Genomic DNA, 22,079 nt, shown 5'->3' on the forward strand with positions numbered 1-22,079 from the left:
ACATGCAATTTTGCTCAAAAAGCACATAATTTGCAGACAGTTAATGCAGGCAGCCAATCCATGTAGTATTTTATAAATTCCTACTTTAGAAATGATACCACTCTGATTCAAGATTGGGATACAGACAGACTCAAACCTCACATCTGACATGCATTGTCTGAGCTGAGAAGTCACCTATTTTTATAAAACCTTATGTCATCATGAGATTGTAACTTAAAAGAAATTCTGGAATTTATACATTAAGGAAACCTGCAACCCATTCGAAAAGATGAAAGACTTAACAGCAATCTATGTTTGTTCAATATAGCCTATCAGTTGCATGACTCTGTGATCCTTTCCTATAAAATCTGTGTGTTATGATCCTGCTCCACAGCTACCTGATGATGGAGCAGCGCTCCGAAAGCTAGTGCTTTCAAATAAATGTGTTGGACTATAACCTGGTGTTGCGTGATTTTTAACTTTATCCACCCCAGTCCAAGACCGGCTCCTCAAAACAGTTTCTAGCGAACGCATCCCACACCTCCCAGTGCTGCCAGTAAACGTTACAATGCTGATGAAATGATACAGTACCTGCACTCCTGAAAAATTTACAATTTTTAATGATACAAGCTCCTCATTCACTGCTCCATCTGATACACAACATTGGAAACTTAGTGAAGCTGAAAGAAATGAGCAGCTTTAAAACAAAAATCACTTGGAGCTCACAGCTTTCAATGTGAGTCTGAGCCCGATGGTAAGTTCAGGTAACCTTTATTGTGACCCAAGTTTGTTACAGCTTCAGATCCCCTCAGCAAAATGGCATAGAAAAAAGTAACTGATATGTTTTTAAACAGCTCAAGGTCAAAACCCACACACTTCCTCCCACGTTCTTTACTATTGGTCAGCACCTAGTTATCCCTTTGTAACTGGAAAAAGTGAGGACTGCAGATGCTGGAGACCAGAGCTGAAAACATGTTGCTGGAAAAGCGCAACAGTTCAGGCAGCATCCAAGGAGCAGGAGAGTCGACATTTCGGACATGAGTCCTTCTTCAGGAATTCCTGAGTTTTGGTTTTCTTCACCACCAAAAATGGTTTCATCGTTAAATACAGAACTCCAGGTTTCTGACCGAATTCCAATTCCGCCATCTTCCGTGGCAGGATTTGCCGGAACTCGGTTGTGAGTCCAGTTGATAATGGCACTAGGCCATCGTTCCTTCAAACCCCTGCGATGACAAATGAACTCGCTGGTGCCTCCGCAGGAGGGAGGAGCAGGTAAAGGCCTTCCTGCACTTGAGGCAACTGAAGGGTCTCTCCCCCGTGTGGACCCGCCGGTGGGTCTGGAGATTAGAGGAATCGCTAAAGCCCTTCCCGCACTCGGGGCACCTGAAAGGCCACTCCCCGGTATGGACTAGCTGATGCCTCAGCAGGGCAGAGGAATCGCTGAAAGCTTTCCAGCACTCGGGGCAGCTGAAGGGCCTCTCCCCGGCATGGAGCAGCTGGTGCTTCCGCAAGGTGCCCACTTGACTGAATCTCTTCCCACACTCGGGACAGCTGAAGGGCCTCTCCCGCGTGTGGACACGCCGGTGGATCAGAAGGTGGGAGGAATTGCTGAAGGCCTTCCCGCATTCTGGGCAGGGGAATGGCCTCTCTCCAGTGTGGACCCGCTGGTGAGTCAGCAGGATGGAGGCCCGGGTAAAGCCCTTCCCACACTCAGGGCACCTGAATGGCCTCTCCCCCGTATGGCGCCGCTGGTGCCTCAGCATGGAGGAAGCCTGGGTAAAACCCTTCCTGCACTCGGGGCAGGAGAATGGCCTCTCCCCCGTGTGGACCTGCTGGTGCCTCAGCAGGGTGGAGGCCTGGGTAAAACCCTTTCTGCACTCTGTGCAGGAGAATGGCCTCTCCCTGGTGTGACTGCGCTGATGAATCTCCAGGGCAGACGGGACACGGAAGCCTTTTCCACAGTCGCCACACTTCCACGGTTTCTCCACAGGGCGAGATTCCTCGGGATTCTCCATGGCCAAAGCTTCACCTGCACACAAACATGTGTATAGCCCCTCCCCGCCGTGAATTCCTCGTTCCAGGCCGTATCACTCATCCATGCTCCACACTCAGTGCGGTTCAACAGTCGGGTCCCTCATCCAGTCCCACTGATGCTGAAAATGTACTGAAACAGGAACCAAAAAGCTTTGCTCCTTCTCACAGAATCTAAGTTGAAAATTGCTGAGGTCCTGATGGATTGAGTGACTGTCAGATATTGATGTCAAAGCAAGGATTGCAGATGCTGTACAGTGAGTCGAGAAGTGTGCTGGAAAAGCACATCAGGTCAGGCAGCATCTGAGGAGCAGGAGTGTTGATGTTTTGGGCAGAAGTCCTTCATTTGTTGATTTGAAACTTCTATCTTCAAATACTCTGTGAAAAGAGATTATAAATGTCATCACTGTCAGTCCAGAGTAGAAACTCAGAACAAGCAATTCTACTTTCTGCAGAATATTATTTTCTTTTACTATTCCACAAAATTGAAAGCACCATCCCACTCCCTCCCTCTGTTTTCACTCCATTCTAACTAATTCTCCTGAAGGTACTGATTCAGGATCTTACAGGGGCAGAGAAGCAAAAATATCAAGACTGACATCTCTCTGAAGTTTGGATGACTCCAGCTGAAAGCTAATATCTTCCACGACATTGGGATGCTGCTGAGAGCGAGCAGGTCTAATTTTGGGAAGCAAACAAAAATGTTAATTCAGGGTGAACCCGCCATGCAGCTTCTTGAGGAACAACCAGACACAAAATGGTTAACGCCCCCAGGAAGAGGGGAACAAAATGAGACATCAAGGCATTAACACTGACACCAGAGAGAAACTGAACATACAGATGTGGCAAACATTAGTGGCAAGCCAGAGTCATAGAGATATACAGCACAGAAACAGACCCTTCAGCCAAACTCTTCCAGATATCCTAAATTAATTGAGTTGCATTTGCCAGCACTTGGCCCATAAGCCTCTGAACCCTTTCTATTCATACACCCATCCAGATGTCTTTTACATGCTGTAATTGTACCAACCTCCATCACTTCCTCTAGCAACTCATTCCAAACATGACCAGGCTCTGTGTGAAAAATTTGCCCCTTCTTATGCTTTTAAATGTCCACCCCACCCTCACCCTAAACCTTGGTACTATCTAGTCCTGGACTCCCCGTCCCACGTAAAAGACCTTGTCTATTTACCCGATCCACATCACTGATGATTTTATACAAGTCTATAAGGTCACCCCTCAGACTCTGCCGCACTAGGGAAAACAACCCCATCCTATACTTCCATCTTCACTCACCCGAGCAATTAAGATTCACACTTGAGTTTGCTCCCTCCCTGGATTCACTCCAGTTGCTCAAGTGAACAAAGGTTCTCTCTCTCGCCCCCAGGATGAAGAGTTGCCCAGACGGAAAGAGTTTCACTCTGAAACTGACAGGGCCACTTCCGCGTTGTGACATCAATAGTGATTCACAAGGACGGACCCAGGCCAACACTCAGCCCCCGCACTGCACCGGCTCCGGACGCCGGCGTGGGACTGACCTGCATTACGCCTGCTCCGGAGGGACGGCAGCATCCGGCTGACCCTTACTGCGCCTGCTCCGGATGGACAGCATCCGGCTGGCCCTCACTGCGCCTACTCCAGACAGCCGGCGTCCGGCTGACCCTCACTGCGCCTACTCCAGACAGCCAGCGTCCGGCTGGCCCTCACTGCGCCTGCTGCGGTCGGACGGCATGCGGCTGGCCCTCACTGCGCCTGCTGCGGTCGGTGTCAGACTGATCCGCATTACGCCCGCTCCAGACGGCCGCCGCAGGACCTGCGCTGCCCTGCACAGTTGGGAAAATCTCTTCCCTTCAACAAATCCCCATAGTGTGGAATCAGGCAATTCGGCCCAACGAGTCCACACCCATTCCTCTACATTCACCCTCTGACTAATCCACCCGAACCGGAGGGCAGAACTAGAAGGCATAGGTTTAGGGTGAGAGGGGAAAGATATAAAAGAGACCTAAGGGCAACCTTTTCACAAAGAGGGTGGTATGTGTATGGAATGAGCTGCAAGAGGAAGAGGTGGAGGCTAGTACAATTGCAACTTTTGAAAGGGATCTGGATGGAATATATGAATAGCAAGGGTTTGGAGGGATATGGGCTGGGTGTGGGAAGGTGGGATTAGATAGATTGGGATATCTAGTCAGCATGGACAAGTTGGATCGCAGGGTCTGTTTCTGTGCTGTACATCTCTATGACTCTATTTCAGCTCAGACAATACATGAAAGGTGTGAGATCAGAGCCTGTCTATCCTAACCTTGAGTCAGGCTGGTTCTATTTTCAAAGTTGAATTTACATAATACTACATGTATTGATTGCCTGGAGATTGTTCATTTTAGGAGCAAAATAGAATGTATCGGCAAATATAATGCTGCAAACACAAATTCACTGCCATGGACTTGTGTCTACACACACACGCACGAGAGAAATAAAAAGTCTATTTCTGTGCTGCATATCACACAGACATTGAGATAACAGATGCTTTATTTCTGTGGTTGTAAATGTTGTTGTAATTTATAGCTGGGTACTAATAGTATATGTAAGGGACAGAATTCCTCAAAATAGGGCACTATAAGAAACCTGGGAGAACCCTATTCTGGTTTACTTACTAGTGAAAAACATTAAGCACAAGTATCTATTTATTTCTAATTTTGTTTCGTTTTTCTTGTTTGATTCCCTGCTCTGACAACACTGTATCTGAATGGTTGACAGGTTGAGATGGTGGGTTGGGTCTCGATTGACTTCAATGTTTTGTTGTTCCAAATGGTGTAAAATGGGTGTCAAAGCTTCAGCAGAAATCCAGCAGAGCTGACAGACCGACATCTTATTCTTAGCGAACAGGGAGATCAACAGAGGAGAGAGAAATCAGGACCTGAAATCTGAGCTGACACCAGACTACCCTGGGATCAATGCTTTGATTAGCAGTGCCAACCCTCAACCTTTACCTAGCTTCCCATTTGACTAACCCCTCAATATTAAGGATACAATCCTTGTCATCCTGAAGCTGGGTTAGCCATGGGAAATGCAGGGTTATAGTTCCATAGTAATAAAAGCAGGAGTAGACCATTTGTCCTGTCAGGCCTGCTCTGCCATTCATTAAGATCATGGCTGATCGGTTCACCATCGCTATTCCTCCTCCCTGCATTGTCAAAGCTACCCTTAATTCACCAGCCATGCAAAAACCCATCCAACTGTGTCTTGAATATACTGAAGTGGCCTCTACTGCTTCACTGGGCAGAGAATTCCATAGATTTGCTACTCTCCAGGAAAAATAGTTCCTCCTCATCTTTGTTTGAAAGCTACTCCCCCTAATCTTGAGGTCTAGTCTCACCCAATAGCAACGAATTCCCACTTTCCACCAAAATCTGGGATAGACAGACTCACTCAGTTGTTTGCTCTTAAATGAAAGATTTCACTGTTACAACTTCTGCTCCCAGTCAGGGCAAAACATCTTTGACAGCTGCTCTGAAAGTCCAGTCTTCACAACCACACTTGTGAATCATTCTTCTCTCACCTCAAATATGCACCGTCTAGTTTTGGACCGCACCATCCTGGGGTAAAGATCTTGGGTATTCAGCCTATTCATGCCCGTTACAAACGTCAATAAGGTCACCCCTCAGTCTCAGATGCTCCAGGGAAAATATCCCTGGCCTATTCTGCCTCTCCCAGTAGGTCAAACCCTCCAACTCTGGCAACAGCCTTGTAAATCTTTTCAAACCTCTTTCAAAGTTTCACAACATCTTTCCTATATCAAGGAGACCAGAATTGAATGCAGTGTTCCAAAAGTGGCCCAACCAATTTCGTGTACAGCGGCCACATGAACACCCAACTCCCATACTCAATGTTCTGACCAATAAAGGAAAGCATACCGAACGCCTTCTTTACTATCCTAGCTACCCAAGACTCCACTTTCAAGGAATTATGAACCTGCACTCCAAGGTGTTTGTTCAGCAACACTCCCCTTAACTGTGTCAGTTCTGCCTGGATTGCTTGACCAAAATGCAACTCCTCACATTTGTCTGAATTAAACTCCATCTCCCACTCCTCGGCCCAATGACCCATCTGCTCAATTCCCATTTATAGCAAACTCTCTTTCCTCTCTTATTGCCTCGAAGCTGAAAATCTCCATCTCACACACTCCCTCCATTCTCACTTTGCTGAACCTAATTCCTGCTGCATCTCATCCTGAAGGATCTGGTTCATGCTGATACACAGACCCACACTCTAATTGAAACATACAGAATACTGAATGGCCTGGACAGACTGGACATTGGGAAGATGTTTCCATTGGTAGGAGAGACAAGAACCTGAAGGCACAGCCTTAGAGTAAAGGGAAGGCCTATTGGAACAGAGATAAGGAGAAACTTCTTCAACCAGAAAGTGGTGAATCTTTGGAATTCATTGTCACAGCAGCCTGTAAAGGACAGGTCATTGAAAATATTTAAGATGGAGATAGACAGGTTCTTGAGTATCAAGGGGATCAAGGGTTATGGGGAGAAAGCGGGAGAATGGGGCTGAGAAACTTATCAGCTGCGATTGTGTGCTATCAGCAGACCTGATGGGCTGAATGGTCTAATATCAGCTCCTATGTCTTATGGTCTCTTGCTGTCCTGGACACAGAGGGTGAGAATTGGAGCAGGACTAGGACATTTGGTCTTTCGAGCCTGAACCAGTATTGCACCGATCATAACTGGATATGAAAATACCTACATTTTGGTGGATAGGCTGGGACATTTTTCAGTGGAATATAGGAGGTTAAGAGGTGACCTTACTGAGGTTGATTAAATCATGACAGATATAGCTAACGTGAATGGCAGGTGTCCTTTCCCTTGGGTGGGTGTTTCAAGATGAGGGAGCAAATTTTGAAGGAGAGAGGAGAAAGATTTGAAAGACATGAGGGACACTATTTTTCATTTTACACAGAGAGTGGTTCATGTGTGGAATCAATGTTCAGAGGAAGTGGTGGATGCAGGTGCAATTATAGCATTTAAAGGACATTTGGATCAGTATCTGAATAGGAAAAATTCAGAGGATATGGACCAAATACTGGCAGTTGGGACTAGTTTAGTTTGAGAACATAGTCAGCATGGACTAGTTGGACTGAAGGGGCTGTTTCTGTGCTGTCTGACACTATAACAGTTCTATACTGGTCTTGAAACCATTTTCTTGACATTCCCCATAAACATCCATTTCATTGTTGTTCAAAATATCAGATGAACTCAGCAGTGAATACGTTCAATGACCCCCTAACTGCAGGAAGACATCCCCACTTCTGAACTCAATTCCTCTTGCTAATATACCACTTGCCTTGCTGATTGCTTGCTGCACCTGTCTGACAACTGGCAGTGACTGGTGCAGAAGGACACTGAGGTCCCATTGTACATCTACACACCATCCTTGATGAAGGGCTCGTGCCCAAAACATCAACTCTCATGCTGCCTGACTAGCTGTACTTTTCCGATGCCACACTGCGACTCTGATCTTCAGATTCTGCAATCCTCACCTTCTCCACATCCCAATGTATCACATTTAAAAACGCACCTCCCTTCTGCTTTTTTTTTGCCACAACAAAGGCTATAGCTTCACATTGAGGTACTGCATTTGCCATGTGTTTGCCAACTGTGACACTGACCCTGTCCAACATTTCCAAAGTCTGTCTGCACCCCAGAGAATCACTCCCTTTCCTTTCAGCTGCTGCAAATCGACACTACATGAACAGGGATATCGGCTGGGTGCTGGCAAGCAGGACTAGATTCGGTTGCAATATCTGACCGACATGGACGAGTTGGACCGAAGGGTCTGTTTCCGTACTGTCCATCTCTTTGACTATAAATGAACACCAAAATGAAAACTAAATGGAAAAGGGGGTGAGAAAAGAAAGTGCTGTACTCACAGATATTAAACACAAGGAAGTTACAGTCTGGGGTGAAGCTCAATCTTCACAGCAGCGACAAAAGCTTATGCTCCTCCTTCTGCATTCAGACAATAGGGCTGCTCTAACTGGCAGGAGGACCAATCTCCATCCGGTCCTCCAGGCTTTACCATTGGTCCATCTACAGGAAGTCGCGTGCCATTCTTCGGACTTCGAGGAGCATGCGTACTACTTTGCTGACACCGGTGAGCATGCGCCTTTCTCGCTGACACCTCGGAGCATGCGCAGTGTGCGCTTTGGTGTCTACAGTAACTGACAGATGTCAAGAATGTAAAGGCCAAAAGGAGAAAAAACGGCTGGAGCCACAATTTTATTTTTCCCTGTGGCTCGATGTTGTATTCTTTTTGCATTTTGTCTGGCTGCTCAACTTTTGTAAGTCTATTCACCAGGGCAGATGAAGTTGTAAACTGGAGGGCATCGGTTTAAGGTGAGGTGACAAAGATTTAAAATGGTCTGAAGAGGCAACTTTTTCGCACAGAGGGTGGTGTGTGTACGGAATGAACTGCCAGGCGAAGTGGTGGAGGCTGGTGCATTTACAATGTTTAATAGGAATCTGGATAGGTATATGAACAGGAAGGGTTTAGAGGAATATGGTTAAGTTCGGATATGGTTAGATTAGTTAAATTCCCTACAGTGTGTAAACAGGCCCTTCAGCCCAACCAGTCCACACCAACCCTCCGAAGAGTAACCCACCCAGACCCATTTCTGTCTGACTAATGCACCTAACACAATAGGCAACTTAACACGGACAATTCACCTGACCTGCACATTCTTGTACTGTGGGAGGAAACCGGAGCACTCTGAGGAAACCCACGCAGACATGGAGAACGTGCAAATTCCACACTGACAGTCACCTGAGGCTGGAATCGAACCTGAAAACTTTGGTGCTGTGAAGCAGCAGTGGTAACTACTGAGCCACCGTGCTGTCATTCAAGTACATTTCTCCCCAGGGGGAGGAGGGACAATCAAGAGTCAACCATACTGCTGTGGGTCTGAAGTCACATGTAGGCCAGACTGGGTAAAGAATGCAGCTAGGACAACTGAGTGAATCCTTTCCCACAACGGCAATTTCCTTCCCTAAAAAGGATATGAGTGAATCAGATGTCTTTTACCCCCACCAATTCAAAAGATCACATTTAGTTTTGATTCCTTCATATGTAAATCCCACAACTTTTTAAAAGTTACATTCTCAAGATAGCTTTAACAATAGGTGCCATCTCAGCTCAGATAATGCATTGAAAGTATGAGGTTAAAGTCCGTGTTCCAATATTTCTATCCTACCCATGCCCCTTATTTTATAATCCCCTATAAGGTCACCCCACAGCCTCCTACGCTGCAGGGAAAACAGCCCCAGACATTTCAGCCTTTCAATATAGCTCAAATCCTCCAACCTTGGCAACATTCTTGTAAACCTTTTCTGCACCCTTTCAATTTTTATAACATTCTTCCAATAGGAAGGAGACCAGAATTGCATGCAATATTCCAAAAGTGGCCTAACCAACGTCCTTTACAGCCGCAACACGACCTCCCGACCCCTACACTGAATGCTCTGACCAAAAAAGGAAGGCATACCAAACGTGTTCTTCACTATCTTATCTACCTGTTTCAAAGGGAGACTCCCTCCCTCTGGGCAAGATCTGGGAACAAAGCAATGTCTCCCTCTTTCCATTCCTTATCTGGGGGGGGGGGGGGGGTGGGTTTGGACTTGCCCAACACTGGGGAAACAACATCAGTATTCACCCTATCCATACCATTCATGATTTTTTAACCTCTATAAGGTCACCCCTCAACTTTTGATGCTTCAGAGAAAACCAGTCCCAGCCTATTCATCCTCTCTCTTTACCTCAAACCCTTCAACCCTGGCAACAGCCTTGTAACTTTTTCTGAATCGTTTAAGTGTTAAATCCTTCCCAAAGCAGAGAGACTCGAGCTGAACATAGTGTTCCAGAAATGGCCTCATCAATTTGGGACATCTGGTCAGCATGGACGTGTTGGTCTGAAAGGTCTGTTTCTGTGCAGTGGAGTTTTATGGCTCTATGGTCGCGACATAACCCATGTCTACATTCCCCCCTCCATCCTGCCACTTGTTGTGTGGTTCAAACCATGGATCTCAGTTGGTCACCAGACTCTGACAATGTCCAAATACCTTGAGGCATTTCTCACATACGCTACCAGGATTGTAGCCGCAGTAAGAAACTTTATTTTTCCTAATTTTAATTTTGCAAACTTCAATACTGGAAGAGCTCTCTCTTTTACCCATGTAATCATCCTGACAGCCTCACTGGGAATGGAGAAAGTGGAGCCAATCTTTACACGGGGCAGATTTTGTCACAGACTCAGAGGAGGCGAGGACTGCAGATACTAGAAAGTCAGTGTCAAAAAGTATGGCACTGGAATGTGATGAAGGGCTTATGCTCGAAACATCAACTCTCCTGCCCCTCGGATGCTGCGTGACCTGCTGTACTTCTTATAGTGCCACGCTTTCCAACTCAGATTTCTTCAAAGAGTCAAACATTTCCTCCTGATGTCACTGAATGTTCCAAATCGTTAAGAGTCTCTTAATAGATGCTCAACTGACCAGTGAACGTGTGCTATCTTGAATACTAATACAAGTCACACCTACATAAAGAGTTTAAAAACTCTCTACTCGGTGTGGCTGAAGAGGTGTCTCATTAGATGGGACGGCCGACTGAAGGCCTTCCCACACACTGAGCAGGTAAATGGTTTTTCCCCGGTGTGAACACACTGGTGTATCTGCGGGGCAGAGGAATTCTGTGCTCCCTGAAGGTGGAGCAGGAGAACGGCTTCTCGCTGGTGTGAATGTACTGGTGAGTTAGCAGAGAAGTCGCATGGGTGAAGTCCTTCTCACACATTGAGCAAATGAATGGCTTCTCCCCGGTGTGAACCCACCGGTGAGTCACTAGGTGGATAGGTGAACGAATGCCTTCCCAATACACTAAGCAGGTGAATGGCTTCTCCCCGGTGTGACCACGATGATGGGTATCAAGCAGACACAGGAATTTGAATTCTTTCCTGCAATCCTCACATTTCCATGGTTTCTCCATCACGTGGAAGTCCTGGTCTCTCTCCAGGTTTGACAATCAGTTAAAAGACCACTCACACACGGAATGTGTCCTGTCTCTTGTCACTGCAAATGGGATGTTGCTATTTCAGGCTGTGTATCCGCTTACAGCTCTTCCCACAGTCAGTTCACTGGGACACTCTCACTCAGGTCTGTGTGCCTCAGTCTCACTGATGTTTGAAACCTTTTGAAGCAGACAGGGCAACAGAGAAATAATAAATCCTGAGAGATTCAAAGGCTGATGATGATTGTCTCTATCAGATCTTGTTTTGATATTTCTGGCTGCAATTCCTTCCCTTTCTCATATCCTGTAAAAGGAGATTACAGGAAGCATCACCATCTGCACAGGATAGAAATTCAAAACAGACAATTCAGCCCATTGAATCTGCTCCACCATTTATTACCATAATGTCTAATATTATAATCCAAAAATCCACATTCATGCCTTATTATTGATTCACTTATTGACTAAAATTCTGCCCACCATCTGCCTTGACTATACTTAGTGATAGAAATTCAATAGCCCTGTCATTCATTGCCCTCTGAGAGAAGATATCCACCTCATCTCCATCATATGTATGTGGACACTTAAGATTAGAGGCTATTCCTTCTGGTCTGAGACTCTCCCAAAAATGAACACTACCTTTTTGGCAACTAACCTTTCAGGCCCACTAAGATTCTGATCTTTATTCAAGATCTCCTCTCATTCTTCCAAACTCGAACGAATGCTCAACTAAGCTTCTCAACATTGCATCATTTGCAAACACGTCAATTCCCAGGATTAATTTTGAGAACGCTCTCTCACCAGCTTCCAGTGTTTCGGTCATCTCCTCTACTTCGAGGGACCAGAAGTAGAAAACACACAAGTTACAGCATAATAAAAGAATGATAAAGAATAGACATTTTTCTAGCAGCAATTCGAAGTTGTGCAAAAAATTTCAGATAGAAAAAGAGTCCAATCATACAGTGTTAAGGAGTCAGATGGCTTGGGGGAAGAAACTGTTGCACAATCTGGTCGTGAGGGACTGAATTGGGAGGTGGGTTGGGGGGTCTGGGAAGTTGGAGTTCCTCGCTGCCACATAATTTTGTGCCTCAAACTATGCATAAAAAGTTGTTCAACTCATCCAGCAGTGGGGAGGCACCACCAGCGCAACCAGACAATGCTGTTCGGTGGGTCATGATGCCCTGGATGGCCTTCCACACGCTCAGTTTATCACTGCTGTCCTGAAAGTGGCTGTGTATTTTTTGTGTGTATGCACATTTTGACTCTTTGATACCCGGGTCAGGTTGGCCCTCACTGTTGTTAGGCCCGCCTTGTCATCTGCTATGAAGGTAGAATCGCAGGTCCTCAGCACTGCACACACCTTTGCAGTCATTCATGGCTTCTGGTTGGGGCAAGAAGTGATGGTCTTGGACAAAATGACACCGTCAATACACTTGCTAACGTAGGAAATAGCCGACACCATGTACTCCTCTAAATTGATGGAATTGCTATCATTTGTCATCTCCCTGAACACCCACCAGTCAGTGCGCTCAAAACAGTCTTGAAGAGCAGAAATGGCTCCACCTGGCCTGGTTTTACCTGCTTCAGAACCGGTCTGACACGCCTGTATACTGGGATTAGCATAACAGAGATGTGCTCTGAGGAGCTGAGGTAGGGCAGGGATATCAGTTTAACCCCAGAATGAGAAAAGAAATTGAAAAGGATGGGAAGGGTGTAGAAAGAAAGTGCCGTACTCACAGATGTTGGACAGAGGAAGGAAGTTGCAGTCTGGGCTGAAGCTCTATCTTCATTCAGAGAAGTAGTAGCAACTTCCCGAGCTCATTTAGACAATAGGTGAGCTCTGATTGGCAGGAGGACCAGACTCCTTTCTGGTTCTCCAGGGTTTGCAATTGGTCAGTCGACAAGTATGGTTCATGTCATTGTGCGACGTACGGGCCGTTCTCCAAAAGGACCTAGAACACAGCGACATCACCGGTCGGCGCTGCAATTCCTATTGGCTCCTTCAGGACGCCCCGCCCTCCATCGTGAACGTCACAACGCGGGTCGAGGCCAGTTTCAGAGGGAAACTCCCTCCCTCTGGGAAACATCTGCGAACAAATCAATGTCTCCCCTTTCCATTCGTCATCCTGGCTTGGAGACGGGGAATGAGAGGGGGAGGGGTAAAACTATTCAATATAGCAGCTGGAAAAAGAGGAAGTTAATCAAATAGAAGGGGTTTCAGATTCTCTCAGTCTCTCAAGGCTTTCAGATCCGCAAGGCATTTATCAGGACTGGAACTTGAGAAGGGACAGAGATCTATCGAGTGTTATTAAATGGTGATATATTCAATGTGCTAGCCTCTGAGATTCAAATACAATTATCTGTTGTATTTTTGTCCTTTAGTTTTGTCATATACTTCCAATTATAGAATTATTGAAGGGAACAGTAAGTGACCATTGGACAGAGACCTCCCAATTCATATACTCAATGCTCTGACCAATATAGGGCTAATTTCTCTGGAGTGTCAGAGGGTGAGGGGTGACATTATACGCGTTTATAAAATCATGAAGGGCATGGATAGGGGAAATAGACAATGTTTCTTTCCCTGGATGTGGGAGTCCAGAACTAGCAGGCATAAGTTTACGGTGAGAAAAGGGACCTAAGGGGCAACTTTTTCACGCAGAGGGTGGCACATGTATGGAATGCGCTATTAAAGGAAGTGGTGGAGGCTGCTACAATGACAACATTCAAAATGGCAACTGGATGGGTATATGAATAGGAAGGGATCGAGGGATATGGACCAAGTGCTGGCAAATGGGACTAGTTAAGGTTTGGATGTCTAGTCAGCATGGACAATTTGGAATGAATGGTCTGTTTCTGTATGTACGTCTCTATGATTCTAAGGCTCTATGACTCTCCCTCGAGCTCAAACCCTCCAAGCCTGGCAACATCCTTGCACATCTTTTCTGAAACCTTTCAACTTTAACATTCTTCTGATAGCAAGAAGGCCAGAATTGAACACAATATTTCAGAAGTGGCCTCACCAATTTGGGATAACTGGTCAACATGGATGAGTTGGATGGAAAGGTCTGTTTCCATGCGGTCAAGTTCTATGACTCTATAGTAGGGATATAACCCATGTCTGCATTCCCTTCTCCATCCTGCCATTTGTGGTGTGGCCCGGCCCCGGGAACATCAGTGGGTCACACAGACCATGACAATTTCAAAAATACCTCCAAAAGCCACCAGGATTGTAAGACATTATCAGAAACTCTCATTTTTCCAATTTGTTCAACCTTCAGTAATGGACAAGCATTCTCTGTTTCCCATGTTATCGTCCTGACAGCTTCCTGGGGAAGGGACAAACTGGAGCCAATCTTTCCATGGGATTGATTTCTTCACAGAGTCAAACATGACAGGTCTACATCTCCCGACTCCACTGCATGTTCCAACACAGTAAGTGTGTCTTAATAGGTGCTCAACTGACCAGTAAATGTCAGCACTCTTGAGTATTAATAGTCGAGAGTGTATTGCTGGAAAAGGACAGCAGGTCAGGCAGCATCCCAGGAGCAGGAGAATCGATGTTTTGGGCATAAGCCCTTTATCAGGATCGATGTTCAGGCAGAAGCCCTTCATCAGGATCAGCTATTCCTCAGAACTGCCTATGGAACCATCTGATCTCACATGGACTCCGGACCACATTCAGCCCAACACAGTTTGAACCTGATCAGGATACCCAGTGCACCTACAAATTCAAAACCTTCAGCAACAATTCTCTTTCCGGATCCTATGCTCCATGCTATCAGCCATGCACCGCCACCTACTTTACCTGCAGTCAGTCCAGCCTCAGCAATACTCCCCTTCCTCTTGAATACTAATACAAGTCACACCCACAAAGATTCCAAACGTGCTCTGCTTGGTGTGACTGGATTGGTGTCTGAGCAGACGGGATGACTGACTAAATCCCTTTCCGCACTTGGAGCAGGTGAAAGGCCTTTACCCAATGTGAACCTGCTGGTTTCTCTGCAACTGGAATAATCTGTGAATCCCTTACCATACACAGACCAGGAGAACGGTCTATCCTCAGTGTGGATGCGCCTGTGCGCCAGCAGAATGGATGAATGGCTAAACCCTTTCCCACAGACGACGCAGGTGAACACCCTCTCCCTGGTGTGAATGTGCCGGTTTGTCTGCAGGTCAGAGGAGTTAGTGGATCCCTTCCCACACTTGGACCGAGTGAATGACCTCTCCCCAGTGTGAACCTGCTGGTGGTTCACCAGGGTGGATAAATGAATGAACGCCTTCCTGCACATGGAGCAGGAGAACAGTCTCTTCCTGGTGTAAACTCGAAGATGCATAAGCAGGGCAGACAAATTAATGAATACCTTCATGCAGACACAGCAGCAGGATGGTCTCTTCCCTGGTATGGACCTATTGGTGGATCAGCAAGGCGGATGACTGGGTGAATCCGTTCATGCACTTAGAGCAGGCGAACGGCCTCTCTCCGGTGTGAGCCGGCTGGTGGGTCACCAGGGTGATAAATAAAAGAACTCCTTCCCACACACGAAGCAGATGAAAGGTCTTTTCCTCGTGAAACTCTACCAGTGGATCACCAGGGTGGATAAATGAATGAAGCCCTTGCTGCACATGGAATAGGTAAATGGCTGCTCCCCGGTGTGACCATGGCAATGACGTTCAAGCAAAGATGGAATTTTGAATTCCTTCCCACAGTCCTCACATTTCCACGGTTTCTCTATGATGTGGGAATCCATGTCTCTGTCCAGCTTTGACAACTGTTTGAAGCACCACTCACACATGGAACGTGTTAAATCTCTTGCCACTGCCATTCATCAGGCTTACTTTCCAATTAAGAAGATCATGCATGTCCTGCTGTAGTGTTAACTTCATTTGCTACCTGTACTCAATAACCTTTCATTCCCTGTCACTCAAAATTCAGTTCAGTTCAGCCTTAAATACATTCAAAGAGCCTGTCTCTATTACTCTCTGTGTGGGAGCATTGCAATAAAGAAGAGAGAATAAATTCCTCACTCTGCCTGATATGGGAAAGCCCTTATTAATAATCTGTGTCATCGAGTTCTAGATTCTCTGACAAGGAAGCATTTTATTGGCATCTATCCTGACAAGCCTCCCCTCCTCAGAAAGTGCCGTACTCACATGTTGGACAATGGAAGGAAGTTGCAGTCCGGAATGAAGCTCTATCTTCATTCAATTTCAGAGTAAAACTCCCTCCTCTAGACAACACCGAGGAGCAAAGCAATGTCTCCCCTTTTCCATTCTTCATCTTGGGAGGGAGAGATGGGGGAAAACTGTTCACTGATTGCAACTGCAGTGAATCCAGGGAGGGACAAGACTCTGCAAAGGTGCTCAGATGCTCTCTGTCCCTCTTAAATGTATTTTCACTTTTTTCCTTAATTTGGCACATTCATTTGAATACAATTTGCACCCTAGAAATGGATAGCTTCTTTCCTCACGTACACAAATAAAGGGGTAGTTTCTCATGGAACTGAGCAGCATTTAAGGGATTAGCACATTGTTATAAACAGTACATATGTGTTGCTTCACTTTGAGTATATCTATTATTATTCACTGTTGTAAAAGTTTAATGGCTAATATGTTTCACCTTCTAATAACATTCTATATTTCTTGTCATCTTTTTCATTTAATAGAATAGAAGGAAGTTATTCAGCAACTTAAATGGCTTTCTTTTCTCAAGCGGCCTTGATATTTTATTTTCATGTCCTTGATTCAGCTCCCTTTGCAGCATCTTTGACAGCATTTTGTTCTATGTCATTGTGTATGGAGGAAAGCTTCACTTAGGTGATTCTTAAGGCTGGCTGACTGCATGACAGTTTTCAGTTTTGGTGTCCTGGATAACGTGTGATCAGAAGGCATCTGGCAGTTTATAGGAATTTGGTGCCGATGCTATGTTCATTTAACAGCACACTTACTTTGTTAATTTTTCTGAAGGATATCAATTGAAAGACCAGGGTTGAACAAGGGAACCACATTTGCTATCCTCCAGTCTTCTGGCACTATTCCTGTAGACAACAAGGACATAAAAATCAAGGCCAATTGCTCTGCAATCTCCTCCCTTGCTTTCCAGAGAATCCTAGGATAAATGCCATCAGGCCCAGGGGACCTATATATTTTCACCCTTTCCAGAATTTCCAATACCTCTTCCCTACATACTTCAAAGCTATCCATTCTAATTAATTGTGACTCAATATTCACATCCGCAACAATGTCCTGTTCCTCAGTGAATACTGACAAAAAGTATTCATTCAGTGTCTCCCCAATCTCTTCAGCCTCCACGCGCAACTTCCCACATCTATGCATGATTGGACCTTTTCCTACCCTAGTCATTCTTTTATTCCTAACATACCTATAGAAAGCCTTTGGGTTTTCCCTAATCCTACCAACCAAGGACTTTTCATGTCCCCTCCTTGCTGCTCTTAACTCTCTCTTTAGATCCTCCCTGGCTACCTTATAAACTTCAATCACCCCAATTGAACCTTCACGCCTCATCTTTACATAGGCCACCCTCTTCACTTTAACAAGGGATTCCAATTCATTATTAAACCACAGCTCCCTTACACTACCCTTTACTCCCTGCCTGACAGGTACATACTTATCAAGGACACTCAATAGTTGCTCCTTGAACAAGCTCCACATATCGATTGTGCCCTTCCCTTGAAGCCTACTTTTCCAAGCCACGCATCCTAAGTCATGCCTCACCGCATCATAATTTCCCTGCCCCCAGCTATAACTCTTGCCCTGCAGTGCACACTTATCCCTCTCCATCACCAGAGTAAAAATCACCGAATTGTGGTCACTGTCCCCAAAGTGCCCACCTACCTCCAATTCTAATACCTGGCCTGATTCGTTACCCAGAACCAAATCCAGTACGGCCTCACCTCTTGTTGGCCTGTCAACATATTGTGTCAGGAAACCCTCCTGAACCCATTAGACAAACACCGACCTAGCTAACGTACTCGAGCTATAGCTTTCCCAGTCAATATCTGGAAAGTTAAAGTCCCCCATAACAACCATCCTATTACTCTCACTCTTCTCCTGAATCATCCTCGCAATCCTTTCTTCTATGTCTCTCGGACTATTAGTAGGTCTGTAGAAAACTCCTAACAGGGTGACCTCACCTTTACTATTTCTAACCTCAGCCCAAACTTCCTCAAATGGCGAGTCTTCATCCATCGTCCTTTTACCGCTGTAATACTATCCTTGACAAGCAATGCCACACCTCCCCCTCTTTTACCCCAACCTCTGACCCTACTAAAGCATTTAAACCCTGGAACCTGCAACAGTCAGTCCTACCCATGTCTCCGTAATAGCCACAACATCGAAATCCCAGGTACCAACCCACGCTGCAAGTTCACCTACATTATTTCGTATACTTCTCGCATTGAAGTATATACACTTCAAGTCACATTCCTGTTTAGAGGCACCCTCCTTCGAGATTGATGCCATGTTCCTAACCTCCCTACACTCAAGGTCCTGCACCCTAAAGCTACAGTCTAGGTACCCATACCCCTGCAGAGTTAGTTTAAACCCCCCAAAAGAGCACTAGCAAACATCCCCCCAAGGATACTGGTGCCCCTCAGGTTCAGGTGTAGACTATCCTGTTTATATAGTTCCCACCTTCCCCAGAAAGAAGCCCAGTTATCCAGATACCGGAATCCCTCGCTCCTGCACCATCACTGTAGCCAAGCATTTAACTGTTCTCTCTCACTATTCCTCGACTCGCTATCACGTGGCACGGGTAACAAACCAGAGACAACAACTCTGTTTGTTCTAACTCTGAGCTTCCAACCTAGCTCCCTGAAAGCCTGCCTACCATCCTCATCCTTCTACCTACCTATGTCTTTGGGGCCAACGTGGACTACGACTTCAGGCTGCTCCCCCACCCCCTTCAGGACCCGGAAAACACGATCAGAGACGTCACTTGCCCTTGCACCTGGGAGGCAACATACCAGTCGTGAGTCTCTCTCGCCCCCACAAAACCGCCTATCTGTGCACCAAACTATCGAGTCCCCAATAACTATTGGTCTGCTCTTCTCCAAACTTCCCTTCTGAGCAACAGGAATAGGCTCCGTGCCAGAGGCCTGAACCCCATTGCTTACCGCTGGTAAGTCACCTCCCCCCCCACAATTATCCAAAATGGTATACTTGTTCATGAGTGGAACGACCGCAGGGGGTTGCTGCACTGGCTGCTTTCTCCAAGTTCCCCTCACTGTCACCCATCTGTCTGCAATCTTTGGAATTACTGGTTCCCTAAAGTTCTGATCTATGACCCCCTCCGCACACAAATGATTCGAAGTTCATCCAACTCCAGCTCAAGTTCCCGAACACAGTCTTGGAGGAGCTGGAGATGAGTACACTTCCTGCAAGTGTAATCAGCAGGGACGACCATGGCATCCCTCACCTCAAACATGTCGCAAGAGGAACATTGCACTGCCTTCACTACCATCCCACTAAAAGTAACCTTTAAAAAATGCTAGGTCTAAAGAATAGAACCAGCAAAACGCAGCACTTACCTGCTTACCACAACGGGTCTTATTATCAGGTTAGAGGAGGAGGGCGGGTGGGAGGCACTACCCCTGTAGTGCCTGGGGTTCCTCTCCTGCGCGCCTTTACAGGGAAAAAAAACCTACCCAGGTAAGCTTGCGCTACACCAGCTTCTGGGTCCACTCCGCGCTTTTTTCCCTATAAAGGCGCGCAGGAGAGTCGCGGAGATGTGACTTGACTCTCTAGTCTCCCCAATGTTCTCGAGATCGGTGGAAGTCTTCTTACTGCCGCAGCCCGGGTACGATTCCCGGGCAGAGAGGAAATTTTCAGCAGAGCTACAGGAATGAATCTACGTCTCCCTGGTGGTCTAGTGGTTAGGATTTGGCGCTTTCACCGCCGCGGCCCGGGTTCGATTCCCGGTCAGGGAAGCAGTTTTCAGCGGGTCGACGGGCTATCCAATCGTCTGAAATGCGCTGTACGGTTGTTTATTGATCTTCGTCGTTCCTGGGTGCTGCAGAGTGAAGTAGCTCGTTGTAATAGCATCCTGATGCGGATTTGTTTGCATGTGTTGGGATGATTGTTTCTGCAGCTATAAACGAGTGAACAATCCTCACTCTCTCGGCGGAGCAGGACAGTGCCTGTTTGTAGACGCGGTTACGTTTGTTTAACAGTTTAAATGTAATTTTTTGTATCCATTGCTCCCGATGTGATCTCTATAACATTGGGGAGACTGGAGAGGCAAGTCACTTCTCTGGGACTCTCCTCTGCGCGCCTTTACAGGGAAAAAAAAACCTACCCAGGTAAGCTTGCGCTACACCAGCTTCTGGGTCCACTCCGCGCTTTTTTCCCTATAAAGGCGCGCAGGAGAGTCGCGGAGATGTGACTTGACTCTCTAGTCTCCCCAATGTTCTCGAGATCGGTGGAAGTCTTCTTACTGCCGCAGCCCGGGTACGATTCCCGGGCAGAGAGGAAATTTTCAGCAGAGCTACAGGAATGAATCTACGTCTCCCTGGTGGTCTAGTGGTTAGGATTTGGCGCTTTCACCGCCGCGGCCCGGGTTCGATTCCCGGTCAGGGAAGCAGTTTTCAGCGGGTCGACGGGCTATCCAATCGTCTGAAATGCGCTGTACGGTTGTTTATTGATCTTCGTCGTTCCTGGGTGCTGCAGAGTGAAGTAGCTCGTTGTAATAGCATCCTGATGCGGATTTGTTTGCATGTGTTGGGATGATTGTTTCTGCAGCTATAAACGAGTGAACAATCCTCACTCTCTCGGCGGAGCAGGACAGTGCCTGTTTGTAGACGCGGTTACGTTTGTTTAACAGTTTAAATGTAATTTTTTGTATCCATTGCTCCCGATGTGATCTCTATAACATTGGGGAGACTGGAGAGGCAAGTCACTTCTCTGGGACTCTCCTCTGCGCGCCTTTACAGGGAAAAAAAAACCTACCCAGGTAAGCTTGCGCTACACCAGCTTCTGGGTCCACTCCGCGCTTTTTTCCCTATAAAGGCGCGCAGGAGAGTCGCGGAGATGTGACTTGACTCTCTAGTCTCCCCAATGTTCTCGAGATCGGTGGAAGTCTTCTTACTGCCGCAGCCCGGGTACGATTCCCGGGCAGAGAGGAAATTTTCAGCAGAGCTACAGGAATGAATCTACGTCTCCCTGGTGGTCTAGTGGTTAGGATTTGGCGCTTTCACCGCCGCGGCCCGGGTTCGATTCCCGGTCAGGGAAGCAGTTTTCAGCGGGTCGACGGGCTATCCAATCGTCTGAAATGCGCTGTACGGTTGTTTATTGATCTTCGTCGTTCCTGGGTGCTGCAGAGTGAAGTAGCTCGTTGTAATAGCATCCTGATGCGGATTTGTTTGCATGTGTTGGGATGATTGTTTCTGCAGCTATAAACGAGTGAACAATCCTCACTCTCTCGGCGGAGCAGGACAGTGCCTGTTTGTAGACGCGGTTACGTTTGTTTAACAGTTTAAATGTAATTTTTTGTATCCATTGCTCCCGATGTGATCTCTATAACATTGGGGAGACTGGAGAGGCAAGTCACTTCTCTGGGACTCTCCTCTGCGCGCCTTTACAGGGAAAAAAAAACCTACCCAGGTAAGCTTGCGCTACACCAGCTTCTGGGTCCACTCCGCGCTTTTTTCCCTATAAAGGCGCGCAGGAGAGTCGCGGAGATGTGACTTGACTCTCTAGTCTCCCCAATGTTCTCGAGATCGGTGGAAGTCTTCTTACTGCCGCAGCCCGGGTACGATTCCCGGGCAGAGAGGAAATTTTCAGCAGAGCTACAGGAATGAATCTACGTCTCCCTGGTGGTCTAGTGGTTAGGATTTGGCGCTTTCACCGCCGCGGCCCGGGTTCGATTCCCGGTCAGGGAAGCAGTTTTCAGCGGGTCGACGGGCTATCCAATCGTCTGAAATGCGCTGTACGGTTGTTTATTGATCTTCGTCGTTCCTGGGTGCTGCAGAGTGAAGTAGCTCGTTGTAATA

At 46.6% G+C, this 22,079-nt stretch overlaps 1 protein-coding gene and 4 non-coding genes across 6 annotated transcripts; 4 read left to right on the forward strand and 1 right to left on the reverse strand.

Annotated features, from left to right (window-relative positions):
- Positions 1-581: 581 nt before the first annotated feature.
- Positions 582-8,028, reverse strand: LOC132807534 (zinc finger protein 239-like). 2 transcript variants are annotated; one of them, XM_060821643.1, is made up of 2 exons: positions 7,946-8,028; positions 582-2,388 (listed from the first exon to the last, which is right to left on the reverse strand). In XM_060821643.1, exon 2 carries the CDS (start codon positions 1,992-1,994, stop codon positions 1,179-1,181), a length of 816 nt encoding a protein of 271 aa, XP_060677626.1. In that variant the 5' UTR covers positions 1,995-2,388; positions 7,946-8,028; the 3' UTR covers positions 582-1,178. The 2 variants fall into 2 exon arrangements, with proteins under 2 accessions (XP_060677626.1, XP_060677627.1); XM_060821644.1 differs by lacking the exon at positions 7,946-8,028 and adding an exon at positions 3,549-3,603.
- An 11,918-nt stretch (positions 8,029-19,946) lies between these two features.
- Positions 19,947-20,018, forward strand: trnae-uuc (transfer RNA glutamic acid (anticodon UUC)). Its single transcript has one exon. It is a non-coding gene; the product is annotated as a tRNA-Glu (tRNA).
- Positions 20,019-20,596: 578 nt separating this feature from the next.
- On the forward strand, positions 20,597-20,668 carry trnae-uuc (transfer RNA glutamic acid (anticodon UUC)). Its single transcript has one exon. It is a non-coding gene; the product is annotated as a tRNA-Glu (tRNA).
- Positions 20,669-21,246: 578 nt separating this feature from the next.
- Positions 21,247-21,318, forward strand: trnae-uuc (transfer RNA glutamic acid (anticodon UUC)). The gene has a single exon. It is a non-coding gene; the product is annotated as a tRNA-Glu (tRNA).
- Positions 21,319-21,896: 578 nt separating this feature from the next.
- On the forward strand, positions 21,897-21,968 carry trnae-uuc (transfer RNA glutamic acid (anticodon UUC)). The gene has a single exon. It is a non-coding gene; the product is annotated as a tRNA-Glu (tRNA).
- Positions 21,969-22,079: the final 111 nt, after the last annotated feature.

This window comes from Hemiscyllium ocellatum (genome assembly GCF_020745735.1).
Source record: "Hemiscyllium ocellatum isolate sHemOce1 chromosome 27 unlocalized genomic scaffold, sHemOce1.pat.X.cur. SUPER_27_unloc_18, whole genome shotgun sequence".
NCBI classification, from domain to species: domain Eukaryota; kingdom Metazoa; phylum Chordata; class Chondrichthyes; order Orectolobiformes; family Hemiscylliidae; genus Hemiscyllium; species Hemiscyllium ocellatum.

Excerpts from the sequence above, each read along its gene's own strand:
- LOC132807534 (XM_060821643.1), bottom strand. The coding sequence starts at position 1,994 with ATGGAGAATCCCGAGGAATCTCGCCCTGTGGAGAAACCGTGGAAGTGT.